The sequence below is a fragment of the Alligator sinensis genome, unplaced genomic scaffold (assembly GCF_000455745.1).
Source record: "Alligator sinensis unplaced genomic scaffold, ASM45574v1 scaffold130_2, whole genome shotgun sequence".
Classification (NCBI taxonomy): domain Eukaryota; kingdom Metazoa; phylum Chordata; order Crocodylia; family Alligatoridae; genus Alligator; species Alligator sinensis.
This window is the reverse complement of record NW_005841913.1, coordinates 1,468,340-1,495,622: the sequence shown is the minus strand read 5'-3', so window position 1 is coordinate 1,495,622 and position 27,283 is coordinate 1,468,340. Positions and strand designations below refer to the sequence as shown.

Genomic DNA, 27,283 nt, shown 5'->3' with positions numbered 1-27,283 from the left:
CGTGTTGCTGACTGACTTGCCAGCTTTTCGGCGGATGGTGAAGGTGATCAGCTCGTGGTCGCTGTCACCCAGCTTCCCATCGATCGCTAGTTATGGAAAGACGTGTACTACTTGCAAATATAGCTCAAGCTAATGTCGCCTCTGTTTTTTCTTCATCTTCTCCTGGCATTTTGTCCACAAAGCTTGACTGTCTTGAACAGATCTGCTGTTTCACTTGAGCTACCAAGTTCCTCCAACAAAAGGGGGAAAGAGATTTTTATTTTATCCTATTCTAGTCTAGCCTCATCCATCAGAAGGAGAAGTCGCAGGTGAAGATGTTGAACAGTGGGGACCTGAGGACTGAGCCCTGGGGGACCCCACTGCCATGTCCCTCCAGGTCGAAAATGACCCATCCACCACCACTGTCTGGGTGCAGCCCTCCAGCCAATTAGCAACCCATCTGACTGTGTAGGCGTTGACACCACAGTCGCCTAATTTTTTTTAACGAGAATGGGGTGAGAGACAGTGTTGAACACCTTCCTAAAATCCAGAAAGACTATGTGCACCGCAACACCTGTGTCCAAGACTTTTGTGACCTGGTCGTAGAAGGCCACCAGGTTGGTCTGACAGGACCTGCCTCAAATGAACCCATGTTGGTTGCCTCTAAGCATAATGTCTCCTGCTGGTCCCTTGCAGATGTGCTCCTGGATAATTTTCTCAAAGGGCTTCCCCAGGACCGAGGTAAGATTAACAGGCCTATAGTTTCCTGGGTCCTCTTTTCTCCTTTTTTTTGAAAATGGGGACTACATTGGCCCTTTTTCAGTCCTCTGGCACTTCGCTGGAGTACCACGAGTGCTCATAAAGCTGTGCCAGGGATCCCGCAATGACCTCTGCCAATTCCCTCAGCACTCTGGGGTGGAGATTGTCAGGACCTGCTGATCTGAACACGTCTAGTCCCTCCAGAAGTTCCCGACTAGGTCCTCACTGACCCTGGGTCTCGGCTGTGCCTCCCCTGGGTCCATCCAGATTCCCAGTGGGGGGGGAGGAGGGGATGTCCCTGTCCCTGTCCTTGCTCAGAAAAATGGAAGCAAAGAATCTGTTAAAGAGATTAGCTTTGTCATCTGGTGCTACCACCAGATTACCAAGCATGTCCTGCAGAGGCCCCACGTTGCTTGGTACCTTCTTTTTACCTCCTATGTATTTAAAAAAGGACTTGTTATCTTTGATCCAGGTTGCTAGTCCCAGTTCCATCTCTGCCTTAGCCTTCCTAACAGCCCCCCTACAATCTCGAGCCAAGGAGGTATAATCCTTCTTGGTGATGGCCCCTCCCTTCCATTGGGTATACTCTTCCTTTTTGGCTTTGAGATGTTCCTGGATGCTTGTGGTGAGCCATAGGGGCTTTTGAGCACTCTTGCCCCCTTTCATCCGCGTGGGGATTGTCACCCTTTGGGCTTGGAGGATCATCTCCTTAAGGAATGACCACTCTTGGTCTCCCAACTCTCCTCCCCTCCAGGACCTGAATACCTCCCTGAGTAGTCTTCTTACCTCATTGAAACTCTTGTACTCTTTCAGGACCGTTTCTACATGTTATTAAATGTTTCTTCATTCTTGTTGCAGTGTTAGCATACTCCTGCCCACAATATTTACATGTACCAACTTTCTTCCTTCCTTCAGTGGCTTGAACTTCACTATAATGATGCCACACACTAGGTTTTTTTTCTGATTAGGCACGCTTATGACTACTTCAAACCAAAAGCAATAAAAACTAACAGATCTTATGCAAACACTTTCAACTTCCTCAACTCAAGAAAAGAAATGAGACGCTGCTCTGTGTGTTTGCTGAACTAAAAGTGAAACAAAAATTAATGACAGTTTTAATTTTGGTTTTGCTTTCACTTGCAGTCTGAGATGAAATAAGAATTTTAACTTTGGTTTTGATTTGTCATGCACTGCCAATTAGGTGAATTCATAACTTGATTTTTGGTCTGGATTGTTATGTGAGTGTACTTACCCTCCTGTTAACAAATCAACAAAACATATATGTATTCTTTCTCACACTTCCTAGGGATAATCACTTAAAGAACATTAATTACAGCTTTGAAACTGTCAAGCTTTCTTAATTATAATATTGACATCCATTCATTGTTACTAATGAATTTTATGAAACAAGGAGAACTTTTACAATCTTTTCTCCAATGCCTGAGGATGGGTGTTTGTGCCTGAAAGCTTGCAATTAAAGAATTTTTTTTGCAAAAGTCTTGTTGGGCTAATGAAACAACATCTCTACTATGAGTCCTGATTGCCTTTTTATGAAACAATGCATTTTTAGTAATGGAAAATTTCCCACGGAAAAATAAAGCACTGGAAAATTTTCTGCCCCACATTTCTGGGCCCAACCAGATCCTTGCAGGCTGGTTGAACACTCAACTCCTTGAACACTGGCAGCCTGCAAGGGGAAACCCACTGTTTCCCACTTCAAAAGGAAAAATCTGTGTTTTTCTGCATTTTTTTCTGCAGGGAATGGAAAACAGATCCCTTCTGATCAGTGACATTTTAGAATGGTTAATTTGTATGTGTCCACACCCACAGTTTATATTAAGGAGGCATAGCTTTTGAACGTGGTTTTATGATTATTCCAAACTTTGCGTACTGCATGTTCATAGAGAGTGTGGAGGTTTTCAGCCACACTGAGGGTTAGGAGTTATGGACCTACTTCTGAAATTATGTTGCTGAACAATATTTGTTAAATGGTTACAGATCTGTGTCCTTTACATCTTTATACACAGAGTAAAATCATCTTGCTCTTTCATAGTGCTTTGTAATCCTTAAATTAATAGTGAAGTATTACTTTTATTGTTTTTAGGGGTTAATCTGTCTTGCTCTCAACAGCAGTTGTTACAGACTTAGAAACTTCATAATTCAAATAGCTTCTCTTAGCTGATCAGCATAGATTTATTAGCAGAATGCCATACAGAGGACTCATTAACTGAATTTAACCAAAAACATTCCTGCACACATACTGATAAGTTAACAAAACATTATAAAACTAAGCAATATTGTAATTTTCAAAATACTTTTTTTTTGTTATTTTATAGATTTACTCTTGTAAATTCATGTCATGCTAGAGCGAATTGGCAAAATTTAAAATGGAAGACAATGTTGAGAAAAAATGTACTGCATGTGTGTTCAGTGTCTTTTAGTAGGTTGAAACATGTAATGAAACTTGCATTATCTCTCTCATGTTTTACTAGAGTAAAATAAAGAAGCGGTCTTGGGTTCTCCATGAATGTCTGGAAAGAGTTCCTGAGAATGTGGATGCTGCAAAAGAATTGCTTCAGTATGGTTTAAAAGGCACAGACTTGGAGGCCCTTATAGCTATAGGGAAAGGAGAAGATGGTGGCAGGTTTGCTGGGATAATTTTTGTCTTGTTTCTGTGCTTTGAAATTAATTCAGCAAAGTTGTTGGTCAACTCTCGAATGAAACCTCAACAGGACATATGATCTTTAAAATATGTCCTCTTTAAAACAACTGTAACTATTCCTGAAATAAAGAAAATTGTGACCTTGGACATGGAGTGTGATGGTGTGAAGGACTTAGTATAAAACCAGTATCAATTTTATCTTTTTTAAAATTCATCCTCCACTTGGAATTGGATGCCCTTAGACTGGTTTAAACTATAGGTTGAAATTTTACAATCTTTTTTCAATGTCTGGTTTCATTCTTAAAGTGGGTAGGTTTAAAAAAAACCCCAAGAAAACAAAAGAGACTGTTTTCATATTTTGTATTTGGGGGGAAAACATTCTAAAGCAGGTCACTCATTTGACTCAGTATACATCAAGACGTGGGGCTGTATGCCCCTGCCGTTTACATCTGTGTATGGTGCAGGAGTAGTGTTAGGAACTCTCCTGCCTATAAACTTGTAAACTTAATGGATGACAAGCCTGTTTTGTGGAGAATTATGCCTTTCCTTTTTCAAATACTCAGGCTATTTCAGTAAAGCTCACAAGTATAATACTATTCTTCAAATAATTCTGTTTACAATTTTCAGTAAAAATCAATTCTGATACAAAAGATGCAGACAGAAAGCTGTGTAAAACTTGTTGTTGGCTGGATAACTTGCTCTTTATATCTCTTTAACATTGATTTTTTTTTGGCTTCTTTCTGTCAGATTTATCTTACCGGGGGAGGTGGACATTGATGAAGTCCCCTATGAAGATTTTATGTCACCTGATGAAGAAGCAGACAGTAGAATGGAAAAGGAGTCCAGGAAGCGGCAAGAACTGCTTCTATCAGTGAACTTCTCAAAGTAAATGAAACGTCAGGCCAGTTTTACTTAAATGTATTTTTATATATTCTCATTCCCAAGGGCATAATTATTTTTCTTCTCTTTACTTCTAATTGGGTAACAGTTTAAATATTTAATCAGCATGATACTGTGAAAGTCTCCAGGTTATTGAATTTCTCATTGAGATTCCAATATACAGAGACAGTTTGTCTTTTTATCTTCATCTTGTTGCTTTGTCTTTCATAGAAATCCACTTTTGAAAGTATATCTGCTGCAGCAACCTTAAAACAGAAAATCTCTCCCCTCCTCTCCTTCCTCTCACCAAACAGGCTAACGTTGGAACAAAAAGAGCTTTGTCGCAGCAGACTGAAATTATTAATGTATTTAGATCGACTTGCAACATATGAGGTAAGGAGCTGGGTAGATAATCTTATAGAATAACACTTGCATATGTTGTAGGATTAATTTCATACCCCTCCTATCCTCCTCCCTTCTTCCCCACCATGAAGATTAAGGCTTACAAACTGATCAGGGCTATACAGGGTTGTGAAAGACTGCTGAAGTGCTCTAGCTTTTATTTCAAAGGGTACCACTTCCCTGAGAATGCTAATGAGTTTCAGCTGATCAGAAAAGCAGTGCCCTTTAAAATAAAAGCTACAGCAAACAGCTGAGCTGGTTTCCCCATTTGGGATTTAAGTTAGACCTTTTCAGCTTGGAGAGACACAAGACTACAGCCTATATATTAAAGTAGAGAATTTATTAACAGAGCAACCATGGGATCTAGATAACTAAAATCACTTAACTAAATGATTGATTACATTAATTGGCCACCAGTTCCTTTAGCTGAATGACCTGTTCATCCTCAGGTGACAGGGGATCACTGGATGCTCTTTCTATAGCTGATGGTTCTCCATAGTAGTTCAAAGAATTCCTCCAGCTTGTATTTTCAATTTATAATTCTTTTATGTATATGAGACCCAGTGTCAACCTTCCCTGTTTGACCACAAAGCCCACTACAAAACAATGTAATAGTCTAGGGAAACAATTATTTTGCAAGCTCAGCTTTATATAGCATTGGCTAGGCCAGAGATGCTCAGCCTTCCAGCTCTGAGGCTAAATGAGTGGCGGAGGGCAGGTATGGACACCAGCCCAACTTTGCAGACTGGATCTAGCTGCATTCCAGTGATCTAACACGCAGGGCCATGTCACCTGGCTGGGGGGGACAGGTCCCAAGGGGATCTCACTTGGGACTCAAGTGCCCAGCATATGCTGGGTGTGACCTGCTTTGGGACAGTGTTAGGTGGGGGGTTTGAGTGGAGTATACCCGTCAAACCATAATGTGGGTGTTCTTAAAGGCGAGCTCAGGGAGGTCAGAAACTTTTTGTGGAGCAAAAGGTAATTTATCTTGATTTTTAAATATGAACATTCGACTGGCGTGAAACAGAGTTAAAATATTTGAAAACAACTTGGAAGAGCACACAGCAACTGCTGAAGCTTCCTTAGCCTGACGAAGGGTTTTTGAACCCGAAAGCTTGCTTAATAACTATTCTCCAACCATTTGGGTTGGTCTAATAAAAGATATCAAATTCACCCAAGGAACCTTGTCTGCCTTGGAAGAAAAGCACATTTCCCCTTCACCAGAGTGCAGTTGCTAAAGTCAGTAGATGCTTAGTTATGTCTGCAGATATGCCATGCATCTCTCAGAACAATGTTTCATGAAATACTGTCAAAACTGCCTGAAACTCTGTATACTTGCATGTTACCAATGCTCTCAACCATGCCTAGCCCAAAGCCTGGTGGTTGGGGCATTTTTGCCAGGAAAGTCCCTCTGATTGATTGAGGTGTGCCAAAACTCAGATCTCCTACTATCAGCACAAGTCTCCTACATGACTGGCGTATAGTCGGGGCCTTTCTTCCCCTCCTTGCATGCATAACCTTTGTATCAGACAGTCACTTGGATCTGACTTAAGAAGTGGGGATGCACATACAATGTACGTGCTTTCAAGGTTGACTTGGTTTGTAACAGACCTAGAGTTATATTAAGTAAATAGTAGAGTATATTTCTAAATAGTTATTCTGGTTTACTTCTAAGCCTGAGCAGTAGCCCAAGTCTACTTCACTAGGAAACTTTTCAGGCTGCCCAAAATGGAGGCACAGAAGTTGTCTTATCAATTTTGTGGCAGCTCTGTGGTATAGCATAGGATCATGCTTAGCGATTTTAAATGCTTAAAAGCCATTTAAGTGCCACTTACCCATCCAAAAGGTGGAATAAGATCTGGACTTATACATGCAGGTAGTCCTAGTAATTGTTTTTTATTTCAGAAATACGGAGATTTAAATGTGGCTAGCCACTAAGAATTTATAGATGTGTGTTGCAATTAGTATAGCTATATATGCATGAATAAATTAAATGCCTATCATTTTTAATGAAATGCCACCTTCATAGCATTTGCAGTTGCTTGAACCCAAACATTTTAAGATACTTAAGCCTTTCAGCAGTGAACTGCCTTAGGTGTTTTGAATACTGAAACCAGTATTTGTAAAATGTGAACAGACCTTGCTCAGGTTGAAATAGAAGACTGGATCAAGTAAGTAACTTCCGTAGAGAAATCATCCATTTTGAAGTATATCATTGCACGCTAAATGTTTCTTGACATTTCTGATGGGAGTGTGATCTTCAAAACGTGAACTGCAAGGACTAAGACTGAATTGAGTTGCAGTTCATCTGTAACTAATCTTGGAGGGTGCTTAGTTCAGAAACAGTTTTAAATTCTTTTCTTGTAAAAGAAAATTTTTTTATTACCCCTATTCAGTGAATATAACCTAGAAGGCATTCAGCAAAAACCTCCCTGAGATTTTTGTTTGCATTTAGTCTTTTGACATTTGCAAGGTTGCAGTGTTGAATTCTGAAAAAAATATTGCATTATGCTAGGATTTCATAGGGCTCAACTATGAATTGTTTATTAGCTCTGTTTTAGGGGCAGGAATTTTATAGCTACCCCTTGAGCAACCCAAACTGCTTATCACTTTTCTCATAAAACTCTCCCTTGGTTCCCTGGCTTCTTTGATGAATGAATGAGTGTGCTGTTCTAGACTGAGATGAACGGACATTCCTTGAGTGTAGTTGCACTTCTGACAATATTTGCAACAGAGACAAGGCCTCATCTACTTCCTATTCACTTGCACAGCAGTATCGCATTCCGTACCATGTTGCTACCTGGGTTCAGAGAAGCTGGAGCATAATCTAGCCACAGTCCCCACACTCCCACCGTTAGCAAGTTATGCTGACTTTTCTGTATCAAATCTCTTTATTTCCAAAATTTACTTCGGTGGGGGCTTTATGAATAATAAACATTGATTTTTTTTTTTTCCAGTTGGGAGGGTTGGGGGGGAACCCACTTAATAGTTGTTTTGGCTAATGTAGTTGTTCAGTTGCCTGAAAATGCAACAATTTCAATATTACATTTATCCTTGTTTTCAGATCACTTTTAATTAAAACTTCCTTTCTTTAAAGGAAATTCTGCGAGGACCTCATGCAGCTGAGCAGAGATATGATGCTGAATTCTTTAAGAAGTTCCGCAACCAGAATATAGTGCTCTCTGCAAGAACTTATGCTCGGGTATTGATAATTATTTTATTCAGAATTTTAAATTGTTCCATTTTTGTTACAATAATTATTCGCAGTACCATATAGAGCAATGCACAAGATTTATGAGATTTTTTTTCCTGTTAAAAGGTATGAGAGATTTTTATATAGAAATAATATACAGTATTGATTATTTCTGGTCATCTTTGTTTCATTGCAAAATGCAATGATTTTTTTTTGTTCTACTCTGTCAACCTTCCAGATTATTGAAAACATTTAAATTTACCTACATACACCTTTAAAAATGCATAGTGAAATCAGAATTTCTCTATTTTCTGAACATGTGTACTTATCAAATAACATCAGTCTTAAGCTGTGTTTCATAATATAAAACAGAATATTTGATGATTTGCTGTTTAGGAAAGCAATGTGAGAGCCCTGGAGATTTTGTTCACATACCACGGATCAGATTTGCTTCAACACCGGCTGGCAATTCTCTCTAATTTTCCAGAGACGACCTCACCGCATGTGTATTCCTTTTTGCTGCCTGAAGCTTGGTAAGAATACATCCACTGCATGTCAGTTTCTGTACTACATATTCTTTTGAGAAAACAAGATTTGCTGCTAAAATTTTGTTCCCATTTTCCAGTTTTTGCTTTGTAGTCAAATTTAATCTTTGTAAATAATTAAGAATCTTTGACTTTCTCCTTCTTTATAGAAGTTTTTTAGTACATACGATAAATATTTTGGGGAGAAGAGCATTTCAATTACTTAACTCCTTTTCACTTAAATAGACAATAGTAGTAGTGAACTTTTTTTTCTCTTCATTCCTACTTTAAGAAGCACTATTTGACACCAAAGAGTTTATCTAATGCTGTTCCATAGTGGTGCATACTGGGTGGCATTGGTTGGCGAAACCTCTGATGCCACAACTACATTGCCATAGTGGTGTGCTCCCTCGGTATAGTGTGTTACTACAGCAACGTAGTGGCTAAAAAAACCGTGCACCACACAGTGTGGACTGTTATCACACCGTCATTTAGTACTTCCTTTTTAGTACTTCCAAAAGGAAGTACTAAATGATGGTGTAGTAACAATGGTGCTGTACGGGCACATGTAGATGAGCCTACTGAGTCTATCTTTGTAATATGTAATACTGAAATCCTTGGAAGTAGAAATGCCAATTTTTTATTTTAGAGAAATAAATAAATTTCATGTTTTAATTGCTTACATATGGCTGCCAGACTTAGAGTCTACTGAGAATCCTGGCAGATCCCCTGAGAAGATAAGATAGAGCATGAATAAAAGTCTCATTCAGATCTCAAACACAACATAGTAATTTAAAATAGGGTTTTAATTCCTTCATCTATACTCAACTAAGAAATATTTTGATGCCTGCCCATTCCTGTTAATAGCCATTTAGGCAGTAAGGTTTTGGGAGACATCTCAGTCTCCCAATACCTTTTTACATCCAGTAAATACATCTTTACTGATCCTGAACTTACTGCCATATTCTGTGAAAATGGAGTGGAGGGTGGGAGGGAATTTATAACTCCTTGTTTCTCGGGCAGAGCTTTTAAGACTATAGATTTCTGTGTATAAAAGCTTATGCATAGGCAGTTTCAGCTTCTTAACTACAGAGAAAAGAATGGAAAATCTAGTTCTTCCATTATTGCAATAACAAGTTATCTAATCACAAATGGGGTATAGCTTTCAAATAAATCTGAGACTCCTTGAGTCCTACTAGTAGAAGCACTGTTTCTGTCTTACTAAGAGCTTATTGGCTTTCTGTGTTCATTTGGAAATTTCTATGACAGATACAAAACTTGTTTAGGGAGTATGTTGTCTTTGATATAACAACTAAACCCACCATTTTTATGCTGGTGCTCTTCTTTGCTGACAGCAAGATTTAAGATCTTTTCTACTGCAGATTTGTAACACTGACAGCTGTCTAATGAGAGTTTTTAAACTGCAACCTCACTTACCAGGACAAGGGTAAAAAGCCTTCATTTGGAAGGAATTCAGTGCTACTGAATCTGAGCTCCTGTTCCTCTAACTTTTGGCTGCTTACAGACGTTAAAAAAGCAAACAATGCTTTACATTAAACTTGGTGCACTCCTGCACCGAGCCTAGCACATGCCCAGAAGAGGCATCACATTAGTTTGACCTGGCTTGCCCAATGTCTGTATAGATTGGGTGCTTTAGTAGGGCTTTTTTGGCACTTTTGTCTAATAGCTGATTGAATCAGCTGTTAGATGAAAGCACCAAACAGCCCCACTGAGGCACCCAATCTATACAGATGCTGCAGAGCCAAGTTGAACTAAAGTGGTGCTGCTTTTGGTAAAGCGTAGTGGTTTGGTTGATTTTGGGGTTTTTTATTTATTTTTTTAACAACTGTAGGCAGCCATAGTTGTCTCTGTTAAATACCTCTCTCTATGCTTTTATTTTCTGCAAAGTAAAACATTTTTATGTCTTCTTGGAAAAAATTCTGCATTCTGGAAAATTCAAAACAGGCTTTAAATCAGTTAAACCCCCAATATCTTGTATACCTAAGCTAAGCTATCACTGAAGCGGGGGAAAGGATTCTTTTGGACAGTAGCATATAATACAAATACACCTAAAGAAACAAAACATTTTATAATGCAATCTATCTAGCTAGCTTCTGAACTCACTGCTATCTGCTATCTCCATTTTAAAGAAGAGGAAACAGAGTGACTGACGTTTTCCCAAGGGGAATTAGACCCTTGTCTTCCATGAGTCAGGCTAGTACCTAGAGCACTGGCTTATCCTTCTTTTCTGACAGCATATTAACAACTGCAGAATTTTCAGTTGGTTGAAAAAACATAAAGTCATTTTGATTAGAGATTGATTATACTTTTTGACCCTTAAAAATTCAGTGTGTTAAATTTCAGTAATTTATAGGAAATTAAAAAAAATGAATATGGGAAATAGGAACATAGAGACAGCAGACTTTCAGATACAGAAATCTGTTTTTTATAGTATACTTAATACCTGTTTGAGACGAAATAATCCCTTCTTTAAAAGCCAGGTTTGCAAATGCAGCAGCCCCAGGAATACAGATCAAATGTTGTATTATAGTAGGCAGTTATATAACTACTTATACCTAACATGTAAGCTTTTTTAGAAATACTTTAGTACTTTTTGGATAAAAAAAAATAGATTAAAATCATTTTGATGGTTTCATCTTGCCTCTAAACTCAATTTTCATAATTCCTGTGAAATACCAGGACTAATGCAGAAAAGCATGTGGAAGCAAGCACTTAGTTTTTTGAAATCTTCCATGTTTGTAGTCCTACTATAATTCATTCTACCAGAAAGTAATTTAGTTCTAGCATTTTCCTTGGGATGACATCATTTTGTTTGTGATAAATGTTGAAACTAAATAAAATGAGCCACTGGGTTCATTTAAATTTGTATGAGAGAGCTTGGTTTTGATGCTTAAAATAATTTGTCCTGAAATATGTTCACTCTTTGCTGTGAAAAGTATAGTAAGAGTGAGTCATCTTACAGGTTTTCACAGGAGATCCTTGCACAAATATCATTACTATGTCTGTTGAAAAGAGTTTTTGCTCCAAATTGTCTCATACTAGCATATTGATTATAAAATTTAGCTTGGAAGCAATAGTTTAGAGCTCATAAATCAGAATCACAGAAATTTTCTTTAATACTTGTAGGGAGGACTTAAAAGTTTTATTTCAGAACGACGATTTTCAAAATGTCCAACAGATCCTTTGGCAGACAAGGTTCTTTGGGTGAATCTGTATCTTTTATTAGACCAACTTAAATAGTTGGAAAAAAAAATTTAGCAAGCTTTCGGGTTTAAAAACCCTTCGTATGTCCTTAGACCAAAACGGCTACAACCTACACCTGTGCAGGTTGTATTTTTTCAGCATTGCAGGTTACATTTTGTTGTTTCAAATAATTTTTTTTTTCAGATGGATTATTTCCTGCTGTTTTTCAAGCTGTTTTTTTGTTTGGTTTGGTTTTGTTTTAACCTTTTCTCATTGACAATATTTTTATTCATGACCAAAGAAAAGAGGAGCTTCTTGAGCGGAAATTGGCCAAGTACTTACTTGCCTGACGTTTGCCAAGTGTCCCCTTGGTCGGTCAGTCAGTTAATATGTAAACGTGTGTGTGTGTGTGTGTGTGTGTGTGCGCGCGCGCGCGCGCACATGCACACACGCAAAAAGTGTTCTTTTCAACTATTAATATGGCTACCAGGACCACAAAAAAGAGACAAATGAATGATATGTCTAATGTAGACAGTTAAGTACTTTTTACTGCTTTTGTAATTAGATTGCAATGATCTGAGGAGGAATGAGAGAGAGGAAATTTAGTTCTCTCTAAGAAGCCAGTTTCTTTTATTTTGTATATGTTGAGTTCTTTTTTTTTTTTTTCCAGTGTACTGTGTCGATTCCCATATTTTTAAATGTTGTTATTTTGTTTTATAAAAAGGTTGGCATACCTGTCTTCTAATCTTAAGATTAAGTATAAAATATAAAAAATTCTGAAGCTATAGGTTCTCAAATTTCCACTTTTCTATCCTTGAAAAGATAACTATGGGGTTGTGGCCAATTGATTCTATCTGTTTCTGGGATGGATTCATAGACTGAGCTTAGCACTAGAGGATGCCAGGAAAGGTGATATACAGGTGCATTTTCCTGCTGTAAAGATTCCCTCCTGGCTCATTCCTGCAAATGACAGAATGAGCAGAGTTGCTTGGCTTGCAGACAACTGTCTTTATTTGGACAGCTACAAAATGGAAATAGGATAGGAGCTTCTTGGTATAATTTTGTATACATTCAATATCATTTTACATACATATTTTAGCTAACATATATGCTAAAAACCAGAGGAGTCCCTGTTTAAAAACTCAGTTGTTCTTATGTTATTTCCATAATACAGTCTTCAAAAGTGAAGGGTTTTTGATTTTTTTTTTTTTTTTTTTTTTTTTTTTTTTTGTTTAACGTGGCAGACTAACTTCTTAGATCTTAACCTGTGGTATAATGTTGCCATTGCCTATTAAATTTAAAGGAATTTTCTTTTAAAGTATGTTTTATATAGCCTATTTAAACTCGTGACATTTTCTCACTATTTTTTTAACTCCAGAAAGTCCTTTAGAAGCAAGTTTATAAGACCTTTTGTTTCTAGTATAACTGCTTTTTTGGTGAAGTATTGCACTATGTAGAGTAGCTAGTGTATTGCAGGTACATTGTAGTGATTTTGAAAACAAGATTAGAGCATACATCCAGCTTTGTCATTCTCAGGAGAAATGTAATGAGATTTCATTTTTTTCTTATAAAAATGAAAAACTGATTAGATGGCCTAATCTAAATGTAATTCATGAATATGTTTAAGTCCTACATTGCTTTAAGTTGGTGAGTATTGAATGTAACAGCATTTGGTTTCATACTGTTGAAATAAGTTTGTTCTTTTATATCAGTCTGACAATATTTGAAAGATTTTTCACTGACTCCAGGGTCTGTTATAATGTGGTTGATAACTACTGTGGTCTTGTGGCTAGAGAAGGGAAGTGAAGTGTAAAGGTCTTATGTGGCTGCTTACTAGGTCTGATTTTTTTTTTTTTTTTTTTTTTTTTTTTTTTTTTTTTTTTTTGGTACAGATACTTAAGACTTAATCTATAAAGTACTGAGGTCCAGTAGGATCCTCAGGTAACCAATCTCTAAAATTGGTAATACTTCCATACCTCAAAATCCTTAATCCTTTTATACTCAGTAAGAGCTTTGTTATTCGGCATGATTGGGGTAGGTGGTGCCAGTTAAAAAATTCTGGTTATCTGTGAGTTATATAGAAGATAGTGCCATGTAGCGCAAATACTTGATGTTCACGCGCCTGCCAGATAGATTCAGCAAAGATTCTGGTTGCTAAAGTGAGGATTTGTATGGGGGGGATATTGGAAATGCCAACTAATAGAGTATTCCGGTTAGTAAAATGCTGGTTAACACAGCTTTTACTGTAAATACAGATAATCTTCTCTGATGATCTTGGGTCTTCCCTTCCTGCGTTATTACAACACCTGGAGGTTGCAAAGGATAAAGGTGTCATTGTGTTTAGTGTGCTGCACCCTGTAGATTTCAGGGGCTCTTGTTTGTTTTTACAGTGATTAGAACAGTGGGGGACAGGTTCTAAATGATATCACAGTACAAACAATTACATGCAGCGCTAACTTCAGTAAGTACTCTGAAGATTTTATAGTCTAAGCTTTAGGCAAAATAAATAGGAATAACAAATAATTGAAAGAAGTGAGAGTGAGCAGGAGATGCCTTTTATTAGATCAACTAAATAGTAGCCAAAATTTTTCTTTTGCTACTGTTTAGTTGGTATTATAAGAGGTATTGACTCTGACCCAAGAGCTTTGTATATCTCTCTTTCTTAGACCAACATGGCTTGTATCCAGGAGATGACAAAAACAAAAAGTTTTCTGGCTGTGGTTGAGTAAATTTTGCAAGCCATGTATCTATGTGGCACTAGTCTGAGTGGTGACTATACTTTTGCTTTTAGTAAAAGTAGTTTTTGCTGTCTCTACTGCGGCAAAAGATGTCATGATAGTCCAGAATACCAGGGGAACTATTGCTTTATTGTTCTAGAGAAGGACTATAACAATTAGGCCAAGGATAATGAAGTAGCTCTGGGCTGTAGACAGAAGTATCAGGAGCAAAGCTTCTTCAAAGTCCACATAGAGGAGGAAGGTAAAGCAGAATGCTAAAATGAAACAAGGTAAGTTACTCCCCAATTTGGAAATGACAATAACGATAAATGTAAGTTCCTGGAATTTAGAAATACTGATATGTTAACATTTTATCACACCTACAGCCTCCACTGTTTGCTTCCTATCATTGGAACTTCTATTGTGATAGAAGTTTTCAGATTAAAACCTGTACTAGATATTTGATTACTAGATAATTACTAGCATACTTACTGCCTAGGAAATGACCTGCTTGGAGGCACGGAAGCGGAAAGGCATTTTGGAGTCCTAGTGGACTCCAAGATGAACATGAGTCGTCAGTGTGATGAAGTCATCAGAAATGCTAATGGCACTTTATCGTGCATCAGCAGATGCATGACGAACAGAACTAAGGAGGTGATAATTCCCCTCTATGGGCGCTGGTCAGACCACAGTTGGAATACTGCATGCAATTTTGGGTGCCGCACTTTAAGAGTGATGTGGATAACCTGAAGAGGGTCCAGAGAAGGGCCACTCGTATGGTTAAGGGCTTGCAGGGCAAGCCCTACGAGGAGAGACTAGGGCACCTGGACCTCTTCAGCCTCCGCAAGAGAAGGTTGAGAGGCGACCTTGTGGCTGCCTATAAGTTCATCACGGGGGCACAGAAGGGAATTGGTAAGGCTTTACTCACCAAGGCGCCCCCCAGGCTTTACTCACCAAGGCGCCCTCGGGGTTTACAAGAAATAATGGCCATAAGCTAGCAGAGAGCAGATTTAGACTAGACATTAGGAAGAACTTCTTCACAGTTAGAGTGGCCAAAGTCTGGAACGGGCTCCCAAGGGAGGTGGTGCTCTCCCCTACCCTGGGGGTCTTCAAGAGGAGGTTAGATAGGCATCTAGCTGGGGTCATCTAGACCCAGCCCTCTTTCCTGCCTGTGCAGGGAGTCGGACTCAATGATCTATTGAGGTCCCTTCCGACCCTAACATCTATGAGTCTATGAATCCATGATGTGATTAACTGGTTGTGAATCTCCGGTGTCCGTCCCCATGGGAATCATGTGTGTGGGTTCTTCTCGCCATGGCTCTTCAGGCTGATCAGCTTGATTATTGGGGTGACTTTATGTTGGTTCCCCATGGGCCTCGCCTGCCACGTCTTTGATTATGATCGGGAGGCCAATGTTTGGTACTGGGTACCTTCTCTTGGTTGTTCCCGCTGTTCCTCCTTTGTGGGGCTCCACCTCCACTACACCCTGCCTAACACCAACCACAATGTTGCCACCTGTGTCGTCAAGGTTGATGTTCTGAATCTTCACAGAGCTCGGTCTCTCGGGATCTTATGGCCGCAGGCTAATGATGACGTTTCTATGTCGAGCTTATCCTACAGCCGCCATCTTTCTCTCTGCCTATATGGCGTCTGGCTTCAACATAGTTACGTCCCCCGGCGCGTTGCCTCTCCCCCGGGTTTGGTACCTGTCTGCTGGCAGTCATTTCCACATGCCGCTGGTGCTGGGTACTGTTGGGCTCCAGTCATCACTGCCACCTTCTTCAGTCCACATCGACCCTGTAATTAGATCCTCGGGTGCTCTCTGGTCCTGCGTTCTCATGGTGACCCCTTCCTGGGGTATCCACCAGGTCCCCTCACTGGGACAGCTCACAAGTTCTGGCCCCTCCGGTCCTGTTGGTGACTCCACTTCCGGTCCCCCTAACGCCTGCTAAGGGCAGCGCCTGGTCCTCAAGGAGCGGCGAGAAGGAACCTCAAGGAAGGAGCATGATGACCTCTTCAATAAATCCTGGATCCCTCCGTCGGGTCCCTGTCTGTCTCCTTCCTGAGCTGTCGAATGTGTTGAAGCTGGACGCCATACAGGCAGAGAGAAAGATGGGGGCGTAAGATACGCTCGGCATAGAAACGTCATCACTAGCCTGCAGCCGTAAGATCCCGAGAGACCGAGTTCTCTGAAGATTCAGAACATCAACCTTGACGACACAGGTGACAACACTGAAGGAAAAGACCAAGTCGTGGCAGGCGAGTATCGGGGCCTCCTTCAGGGTGAACGTGACCCATCTTCAAGGCTGCCAGAATACACCCTGCGGGTAGGACTGGGTGCATGCTCCAAAGCAGCAAGAGAGCGTGTCCGTGAGGCCAGATGGGTGCACACATCTTAAATAGTGACCTGGCCACGCATTCATTAAATTGATGGCGTGATAAAACCAGGAATAAGTTATTACAAAAATATATTTAATAACTTTATCTCTGGTTCCTGTCATGCCTTTAATTGAACATATGCCCAGTGCTTCCAGCCCCCAGATCACAATTCCACATGGCCTGGAGGCTGGGAGCATTGGTTAGTTGATCGGGTGGTCCTAGATGGGGGATCACCATGAGCTCCCCCAGCTGAGAGCCCCATCAGTGTTCAGAGCCCTCCAGTGTGGCGGGGCACCATGCGCTCTGGTGGCTGGGAGCTTTCATTAGCGCCATAGCAGTGAGAATCACTGGTGCATGGGGAGCCCAGGATCATGACCCCAGGTTCCTCCTGCACCCACAGTGTAGTGTGATGAGATCTGATGCTTGATCCCACAATCACACCTTCTGCCATGCAAGAGGTGCGATTGTTGGGGTTGGGCATCAGACCCCATCGCACCTTCACATTTGTCTGTGGCCTAGATAATAGCAGCTATCTAGATAACATTTTTTTTTTTCAAGACAGCTAGAGAGGGGATGGAACAAAGTTTAGGTTGGCAGAGAGAGGGATGATAAGGTTTGTTTTTTTTTGTCTAATCTCTGTTTTAATGGCTACATTTACTGTTGTTACTTGATTGTTAAAACTATTGCCATTGGGATTTAAGAGGTAATCTCGGTGGAAAATAATGCCCTTGCCTGTGTTATAAATACTTAACCAACATCTTTTTTTTCGTAGTAATTCCTTTTCCTTTTTACTGCATTTAACTACGATATTGAAACATTACAGCTCACACTCTAAGCTCACAGAAGTCAGGAAATTCAAATGTATGGCTCCCCCAACAGCCATAACTCTGCTATATTGCACATTATACTGGTAGTAAAAATCTACACTTTTAAGATAACAACTTTTATGTATATTTCTCTGTTCTCAACCTCAACTTTTTCAAATACTACTTTTGGGCCAAAACTTTCCCTGCTTGGTCACAATTGAAAGGTAAATTTTTATTGCTAAGTTTGAATGAAATCCATTTAGCTGAAAGTGAATTGGGACGAGAATGGAAATACCTTTTTAATGACTCAAAAAGCTAACCTTAAAAATTTGATATTCCCATGTGGCAAGTCATCATTGGGTAGGCAAATGGTAAATTTAAATTAAAAAAAAATAAGCAATCACATTTGGCTTTTTATAATGAAATCATTCTCCTGGACCTGCTTTTTAGTTTTTGCCTGCAGCACTGGAGTTATAATATTCCTCTTGCAGCTTCATCTCTTCATTTATATACACACACTAAAATTAAATGTTTTAAAACGTGTAGAGTTTTGAGAAAAAAGTCCTTTAAGTCTTATAGTATCAGAGGTTGGATTTTTATCCTCTTTTTTTTTTGCTGCACCTTCTCTTTCTCTTTGTTTGATTACTTCCCCTAGTAAGTTTCTTCTGTATGCCAAACTCATTCAGTAAAACCAGAGTTCATTGTCTGTGGTAACTAAAGTTGGTAGAAACTTGGCAAAGCTTTTATTTGAATTCAATCTGTACTCGTTGGGAAAGAAAATGAAATGTAACCCTTCTGCCAGGCACTAGTTAGCAGCACTAATGGCCAGGTTCAAATTTTGGGGTACCTAATAAGTTTTTGCTGTGGCTCGAGCCTCCACTGAGAAATCTGGAATTGAATTTGGCTTGGTTGTCCCACATAAACTATAAATCCCCCTCTTCACAAGAAATGCAAACAGAAAGGGCAGATTTCGTACAGAAAACCAAGGTATGGAAAACAAAGGGAAACACCAAATGCAATTTGAAAACACTATCAACTGCAAGGCATAGTTTATAGGTTGCACCCTTTTTGGGGAGACTTCACCTCTGCCCAGGCAGTCTGGGACTTGGGGGCTTACCCAAAGGGTTAGTTTTGGGGTCTGGCACCCCTGTCCCTGCCACACGGCAACAGGCTGGAGAGGAGGGTCCACACTGGCGAGTCCTATGAGCTGCTCCTTGGGTTTGCTTTGGCTTGGGGAACTGCTAGTTACCGTAGGTCCTTCTGTGATGCAAGGGGCCCCTAATTACTCCCTGGGAAGCTATAGGGCACCAGTTTCCTCTTCCACATGGTAGCTGAGAGAGGGTGTTTATGTCTTTAGTCAGCATACTGCACCCCCAAAACAGTCTCAATCACACAGCACTGCTGGGGCAGAAAAAGCTACAAAACAAATTCAGAGGTCCAGGTCCATTTGCACCACAGCCAGAAATACAGTGGGTCTCAGCCATACAATTTGGCTGACACACAGAAACTGCAAATGCAAAAAAAGGACCAGGCTCCAACCTTGACCCAAAACTACCAGGCTCTAATTCTGACAGTTTGCTTCAGGGATTAATACCCCCATGGTATTATCCCACTCAAAACCCAGGAAAGAAAAGGGGGGAAAAAGAGGGAGAGAAGAGGAGTCGCAGACACAGAAACTCTCTCCATTTACTTCAGGTTTCCCCCTTCATGTTGACTCCTCTGGCTGGGGGCGACTCTCTAGGGTTCTCCTCCTAGCCCCAGCCCCAACCCCCTCCCTGTGTTGGAGCTGAGGTTAGGAGGAGACTTGGCATGATATCACCCTAGGCCTGCTCTGCTTCCATGTGCCTCTCTTAACCATTACATTTAAAAGAACACTGCCTGATCTAGCCAGTCAGGCTAAGGGCCTGGTCTCCCCTGCTGCATGGGACTGAAACCAATTTCTTGTTTTCAGTACACAGCAAGGTGGGTCCTAAACAAAGGGACTTTCCTGCCTGCCTTGTTCAGACAGCATGCTTCTTTTCAGATTAACAAACAGACAAGATACAGCCAAGCAGACACCATATTAAACACCGTCATATTTTAAACTAAATATGTACTTTGCAGTAGGAAACAATACTTTGCAATACATATAAGATACCCAGCAACATGAAAAGTAGAACTTACTTTGCAGTACAAAATTGCTTGTACATTTTTGTGTGTTACAGAAATAAAGTTACCTAACTTAAAACTGGACATATAAAAGGGTATAGTGTGCTGTAGGGTTAAATGCATTTAAAAGCATATATTTAACATGTTGATTTGATTTTAAATTTGCAGATCTGAACATAGCCACAAAATAATAATATTAGTAGTAATAATAATAATGATAAGAATCTAACCTTAGAGGAAGGCAAACATGCCATCATCTCAAAGGAGTCGGATCCCTTTAAGAGAGAGTGGGCCCTTTCTGCTTATCTTTTTGATTGTTTGATGAAAGTCAAGGGAGAATGCATAGTTTATGCATAATATTAGACACCAGTTCGAGTAGGAGACCTGTATACCCGAGGGAATAAGCTGAGAGACAGGAGAGTGGCAGAAATGAGGTACGCCTGTTGAGATTTTAGCTCAGGCAGGGGGCGGAAGATCTGGGAGAAGGGCTTTCGGGAGGAGAGAGCACTAGCTAAATTTCCTGGGAGTGGTGAAGAGCTTCAGGAAATGAGAATTGGGCACAAAGCCAGGAGAGCAGCAGCAGGAGTTTGGTGAGAGAAGAAAGTTTCAAAGAGACCATTCTGTAGTTGAGTGGTTAAAACAATTCTGTATGAGTAACAGGAATCGAAGAACACAAAAAGCTCAGAATATTAAGCTGAGCGTGTAATTTACTTTATACTTAAGGACCTAACAAATGCTCTATTTCATGGATTTCTTGGATTCCGTGAGATCAGCATTGCCTGTGAAATCCAGGCAATGCCCACAAAATCCATGGAAAAATAAAAATGGAAAAGAAACTGCTGGCTCATCAGAGGGAGCCAGCAGTCCTCAGTGTGCTGCAGCAGCCTAGTGTGGCTGGAAAGATGGAAGGGGGAGGGCTGCTTACTTGAAGGGCGGTGGGCATCCCCACCTCTCACTACTGATTGGCTGTGAGGCCTGCCTGTCTTGTAGTCCCATCCCACTCTACCAGTTGGTGGTGAGGGGCAGGGTTGCATGATGAACTGTCCTTGCTGCCAGAAGTGAGGGGTGGGGCCACATGACAGACAGCCCCCACAGTCAGTAATCAGCAAGGGGCAAGGCCACTGGGGCCCCTTGGCCAATCAGAGGTGGAGGGGAGGCCTGTCATGCTCTGCCCACGAAATGACTGTCTGGGCCTGCATTGTGTCTGTGAAATCGGGGGGGGAGGGGCATTTCGAATTAGGTAGGTCCCTATTTATGCATCATTTGGAGGTTGGTATTTGGTTAGGAGGCAGTGTGGAAGACATCTACCAGTCTGACTGGAGAGGGAGACTGTTAAATGGTGGAGACGAACGCTACTTTGACTTTGTGTTGGAAGAGTGCAAGTACAGGAAGATTTACCTTTTGGTAGTCATTTGTGAAATGCTAGTTATTTCTAAATATTTAGTTCTTGGTATATACCATGACCAGCGTAGCCAACTTATTTTTCTTTTTGCTTATCCCACTCTGTAGTTGGATTGGTAGCAGGCTGTATTTACTTTATATTTTTCCAACTTTTCAGTGGATTGAAATCACCATTTTTTGTATTTCATTAACATAATATATACAAGAGCATACAACTTGAATGGAGAACCCCAGAAATTATAGGTGTATCTAGAGGGAACTGCATTATGTTTGCTTTTAATGTTTTAACATTAAAACTGTTTAACACATTTGCCAAGTGGTAATGGTGGCTGTAAAATTAATATCTTGGTGTTATCTTTGCTGTTTTATGTTACTTGTTTTCTAGAATGTTAACTCTAGTAATTACATTATTATCCTTCTTTAGTGTGTGGGACACTTCTTCTCGAAGCCTTCAAAATACACTTCTTCAGGTATTTCCTCCACCCTTATGAAGGCAGTCTTCTAATTATGAATTCATGGCATAATTGGTGCCTTGGTTTTTTGCATTTTTGTCAACTGTTTAGGGTAGAGTAAAAAACTTTATGCGCCTGTAAACTGCCATGTGCTATAATTGTTTATAAAATAATTCATCTTATCGGTCTTGGGAAAGAAGCTCAAGTCTCTCTCTCTCTCTCTCTCTCTCTCTCTCTCTCTCTCTTTCTCTCCTCCCCCCCCCATCATGCAGCTTTGTGATTTAAAATAGTTTGCTTTTATCCTTTTGGAATCTTTTTGCCTCCTAATTTGAATGTACTTGCTTATATAAAACAAGGTTTATAAAGTTTATGGTCAGAATAAGCTGATGGTTAGACTCATATCTATATAGTCTTTCAATTTGTCTCTTATTTGGATGAAAATACCTGATTTTTAACTTTTTTTCCATTTTAGATTTTTTTTTTGAAGTTTTAAAGACTTCAGTACCAAAATTCTATAATTGAAAAAAACACCTTTTCTTTGTAAATGCCACATATGAATAGGTGCAGAACTTTCTCTGAAAGCATAGTCATCTTCAAAGGGCTTATTGCTAGAGTATGCACAGCAGGGATTTGGAAACTGCAGTTACACTGGCAGCTGCAAGAAGCTGAGGCATTATTGTTTTTTATCTCTTATTTTTCGTTTGGGTCAGTCATCTCAAAGTGCGTATGTGTGTGTGCATGCATGTGTTGGCCCTGTGGTTTAGGTACCAGCTGTGCTTCAATACACTAAGATGCTTAAACGTAACGTATTGCTTCATTTCTTTCTTAATATATTTGAAAAATGGTTAATGTAGAATACGTCCTATCCTAATTAAGTGACCTATCTCTTTTTTTCTTCTCTGGTAAACTTTTTTTGTCACAGAAAAAGTTTTATTGATTTAGTTGAAGTTCTTGAATATGTAGCTACAGTTGCACAAACTGCATTTGCTACATTTCTTTTAATAGAAGGGCCAAATTGCCAGTTTTGACTACTGTAAAGCTTAAACAGAATGTTTTCCAGAATCGAAAGGGGAAGCAAAGTCCCCAAACAAAAGATCTCCTATAAGCCACCTCTACAAATAACGCCATAGTACGGCAAATCTAAAAGACCCTTTCCATATTAAATGCCTGTCCTGTCCTTTAGATAAGGAAGACATCCTGCATATTGAATCCATCTTGGAGATTAATCATGAGGAATGCTGAGCACCTGCAGCTGGCAATAAGTCCTATTTCTCTGAACTTTAATTACTTTTTATAGGAAGTTACAGATGCTTAGAATTTGGTCTTGAAAACTAGTTAGGAATAGTGTTGTTGCATAAAATCTGTAGTAAACATCATAGAAAGAATGCATGACAAAATTATAGAGCCTGGGAAAGATGTTTTATCTAGTCAATTTATAATTTATTAGTTAAATAAATGTGATGTGATGAAGCAATGAGAAAATAAAGATGTAATATTGTGTTTGAGATTTCATACCTTTCAGACAAATTAAAATGTAAAACAGATACATGTTAAAAATATGGGTCGTAACAAAACAAATGAAATAGGAATATTTAGAGTATTGAGTTTTCTATTACGTTCTCATTAAATTATACAAGCTGGGAAATTTTCCAGATTAAGTGGAAGTAAAATGGGAGTTAGAAATCCTTCTTATCTTGCTCCCTTTTGAATGCCTTTTCAGTGGTAACCTCTCATGGACTGCAGGCTTTGTTGGGACTGTGCCATATTTGTGTCTTCAGTATAGGGGGTTTACTCATTTCTGTCACATGGACACCTTGCCTTCTAACCTGTATGCATTATATTTGTTGTTCAGAATCTTTCCAAGACTGCATAGAAAATCTTCCAAATGCAGAACTCTTCAGGAATAAAAAAAGACCTTTTACTCAATAAAATATTAAAATGAAGGGAAGATTTTACTTTGAAAAGCAAATATGTAAAATGACATTGTAAAATTTCATAGATAGATATGCCTATGAAATGTGCACATTTCACAAGGAAAACGGGGTGTTTTTTTTTAATGTCATGTCTACAAACACAACACAAGATACACGAATCATATAATACATGTGCCTTTCTATGCAGTGCCTAGAGAGGGAGGAAAAAAAAGTAGAGTATAAAGTCCCTAAGGGCAAGAAGAAATAATTAAACTCTGCCCTTTAAACTTAATAATACCTTTGCTTTTTTGAAGACGTGTCCCTGAGAAAAATAATCCCATATCTTTGAATTTCTGCAGCAAGTAAGGTATGGAAGCTATAGTGAAATAGGCAGTCTTTTGTCAAATTGAATAAAAAGACCTACATTGAAAGAGTGAAACTCTTTAAAGAAAAAGATCAAGAGTTGAGTACCTTCCTAATTAGTCAGCTTAATGGCTTCTGGCTGAATTTGGAATGGGTTAAAAAAAGTTAATGAAGGGGGGTGGGGGGGAAGATAGCCAACTCTAGAGGGGGAATGAAATTGTCTCTCTTTATTGTTGTTATATTGCCAAGAAGGCTACATGCAGTTTTGTAAAAAAACCTTTGATGTATGATGGAATAATAAGTGACCAGTGTTTATATAAAACACTCATTCTGCAAGTATAGTGTAGGGCCTGCATGTACAGGTATAAAGTGGCTAATTGCGCCATTACCTGGAAGCCGGCTACATGTGCAGAGTATCTGTCACACAATAAGAAACTCCAAGCAGCTATAAAGTTAGGCCTCAAAAATCTGTATTAATCTTGTATCTCGTTGCTATTGAGCTTTAATTTGCATGTGTAGTAGGGTCTCCTCTGTGGCTCCTCCCACCCTAACAGGTGCGCGATGCCCAACATAAACTGCCCTAGGGATTGAGGCAGTCATGACCCTTAGGGCTCAGGAGTATGTGAAACCCCTTGGGATCACAGCTGCTGTGTTCCCTGGGGCGCCAGTGTGCGGGAAACCTCCGGTGAGGTTTCTGCAGATATCCCTCCTGCCCCAGGGGTTTCATACACCCTTTGTGCTGGGAGATCACCGTGGGGGTGATCCTCTGGCTCTGGCGGTTTCCCACACCCAGGTGCATGGAGCTCAGTTGTTGGGAGTCCCTCAACTGGGTGCGTGGGTGCTCTAGCTGTAGGAGCTTACTTCTTGCTGTGCAGGGGGAGCCCAGCAATAAGGCATGATGGGATCTAATCTGTGATCCCACAGTCACACCTCCTACTATGTGCATATATTGCATGGTAGGAGATGTGATTGTGTGACTTGCACATTAGATCCCATTGTGCCTTTATCTGCACATTTAGAAGGGGCCTAAGATTGATATGATGACTTTGGGTTGCTTATGATCTAGGACAGCATATAGCTGTTCTAATCGGAGTGCTGGTGTCCAGTCACCCAAGGAAGAAAGGTAATGGTGGCTGAAGAAGCATACTGGTATAGCTGTGTGTGTGATGTTTTCCTGTTCCTTACTGAGCCTTATGGCTTTGTTAATTTGCTGGCAGGAGGTGGAAGACTACGTTTAGTCTTCAGGGTTTGTGTAAAATATTTGCCTGTAATTCATTTACAGCTGTTTTAAAAACAACTTGGAGAATTCTTTTTGAAAGTATTGTACTCTTTGCAAAATATATTGCAGCTTATTAAAAAAATGAAGCCTTTGTGCATCTTTCAGAAGTGTGCTGGGATTCATAACCGTGAAATCTTCGAGTGCTCTAAATTAAAAACTATGCGCCGTACCTTCCCTGTCATGCCAACAGCTAACTGTTTTTTATTCACATGGCATTTTTGTATGGTTCCCCTGATGCCTAGCAAGATTCTGGAGTACATCATCAATCAGTTTGTAAGCGCCTAGAGGATAAGTAACAACCAACATGGATTTGTCAAGAATACATCATGCCTAATCAACTTCATTTCCTTGTACGGTAAGGTAACAGGCCTTGTGAGGGGAATTGGATGTGTTTATATCTCAACTTTAATAAGGATTTTTCATGTGAGAGGGTGTTGATCCTTCTTGTAAATAAGTTTATGATATATGGTGTCGATAGGTGTGTCAAACATATGACCTATGGAGCTGTGATCTGACCTATGGGACTCTGGGCAGTGGGGTGAATAGGGGTGGGGTATGCAGTCCTGTTGAGCACTTACTTGGTGGTGGCAGAGTGAGCAATGCCTACAATTACCCCTGCAGCTTCCTGAGCAGACCCAGCAGCTCAGGCAATTGCAGCAGTTAATGCCATCGTCATTTGCCTTTGTGCCAAAGGTGGGTCCAGATCCAGCCCATGAAGAGCCCTGCTTTCTGGATCTGGTACAGGGGGCCAAATGAGTGTGATGCCCTTTGTCTTGATGAAACTAGATATGGATGCGTAACTGGTGGGAGAATCATACTTAAAGAGTGGCATTAAATCCTTGGTGATTAAACTGGAAGAAAGTATTAAGTGTAGTTCCTTATTAGTCTCTCTTGGGTCCCATACTGTTCAGCACTTTCATTAATGACTTGAAAGTGAGAATTTTATGCGTGCTTTAAAACTTCTTTTTGGGCAGCATGAAGCTGGATGCAGTAGCAGACATGTTAGAGGGCAGGAGTAGGATTATCTTGTTATGATTGGAAAAATGACCAAAAATTAAATGGGCATTCAGTATTATGGATTTGTCTTTCCTATGCTTATGGCATCGCATCACCTTCTGCTGTTGTTGTTTGGGGTCTAGTACACTAGGTGACTTCTGCAAATGCCTGCCAGATTGGGTCCTGCAGGCAATTTAACGGAGGAACCTTGGGTAAAATCCCATTACACTCTGCTGCCATTTTTGGCACTTACACATAATTAACGATCCTAATCCTTGTGGAGTGTAGATGTGCCTATAGTACATGCTGAGCAAGCAGAAATCATGAAATTCCACCAAGCAGAAACACTCCCCAGCTTTCTGTTGAAGTTATCCCATCAGGCAGCCAAAAGAGGGAGACGTGATGTAGGATGCAGTGTCTCAGCTTCAAAAGAAGGCCTGTAAAGCTGACTGGATTTTCAAGCTTTTAAATGTTGGGCGGGCGGTCTGTTGTTGTTCTTCATCATGTGAGTTGTCTGTCATTTATTGTAAGCTGCCTTGAGCCTTTCTGGATAGGGTGGGATATAAATCTAAATAATGATGATATATGAATGTATATAGTCTAATCCCACACCCATCAAAGTCAGTATTGCACTTTTTTTTGGTTAATACACCCTTCATTAGTCAGACTATATAACATTTGAAAATACTGGTTAAGCAAGAGTGCACAGAATATTAACTTTTACAGTTGTCCCTTGATTGTTGTAGCAGTACCAGTTAACATCAATGAATCTTGGTGATGTTGCATTTGGGATTCTTTGTAAAGCTCCAGTATTGTTTACAGGGAAAAAAATATTGTGCGCTCTCCAGAATTAGGAAAGAAAAATGGGAATTACTGGCTCTCTCAGAACTTATGCGTTTTATTGGTATCGTTTAATGTGCAAAGAGGTGAAAGTAGGAGAACGGAAGAGGCTTCTAAATGAAAGATTTTGCGTTCTCTTTTCCATTATAGAAATTGGTTTTTTGAGAATTTGACTTCTACACTAACTCTTAAGCACACAAAAAAAATGGCATGAGACTAGCATGTCATAATTACATAATGACATTCAGCCTAGATATTTCTATAGAGTCCAGCTCTTCTGTTTTTTCAGTGGCATGATTTTCAAAAGCCCTTTGAAACACTAAAGTCACCTATATCTTTACTTTCAGTGGGAGCTGAGGTTACTAAGCTACCTCAAAAAACTTACAC

At 39.8% G+C, this 27,283-nt stretch overlaps 1 protein-coding gene across 1 annotated transcript in view; it reads left to right on the top strand.

Annotated features, from left to right (window-relative positions):
* The window catches only part of NBAS (neuroblastoma amplified sequence), a 383,345-nt gene that overhangs the window by 85,415 nt on the left and 270,647 nt on the right, over nt 1–27,283 (top strand). Inside the window, exons 17-21 of the mRNA XM_025198082.1 lie at nt 3,231–3,382; nt 4,148–4,285; nt 4,594–4,672; nt 7,779–7,883; nt 8,271–8,407. Of these exons, the coding sequence (XP_025053867.1) occupies nt 3,231–3,382; nt 4,148–4,285; nt 4,594–4,672; nt 7,779–7,883; nt 8,271–8,407 (611 nt within the window). The remainder of the gene's footprint in view (nt 1–3,230; nt 3,383–4,147; nt 4,286–4,593; nt 4,673–7,778; nt 7,884–8,270; nt 8,408–27,283) is intronic.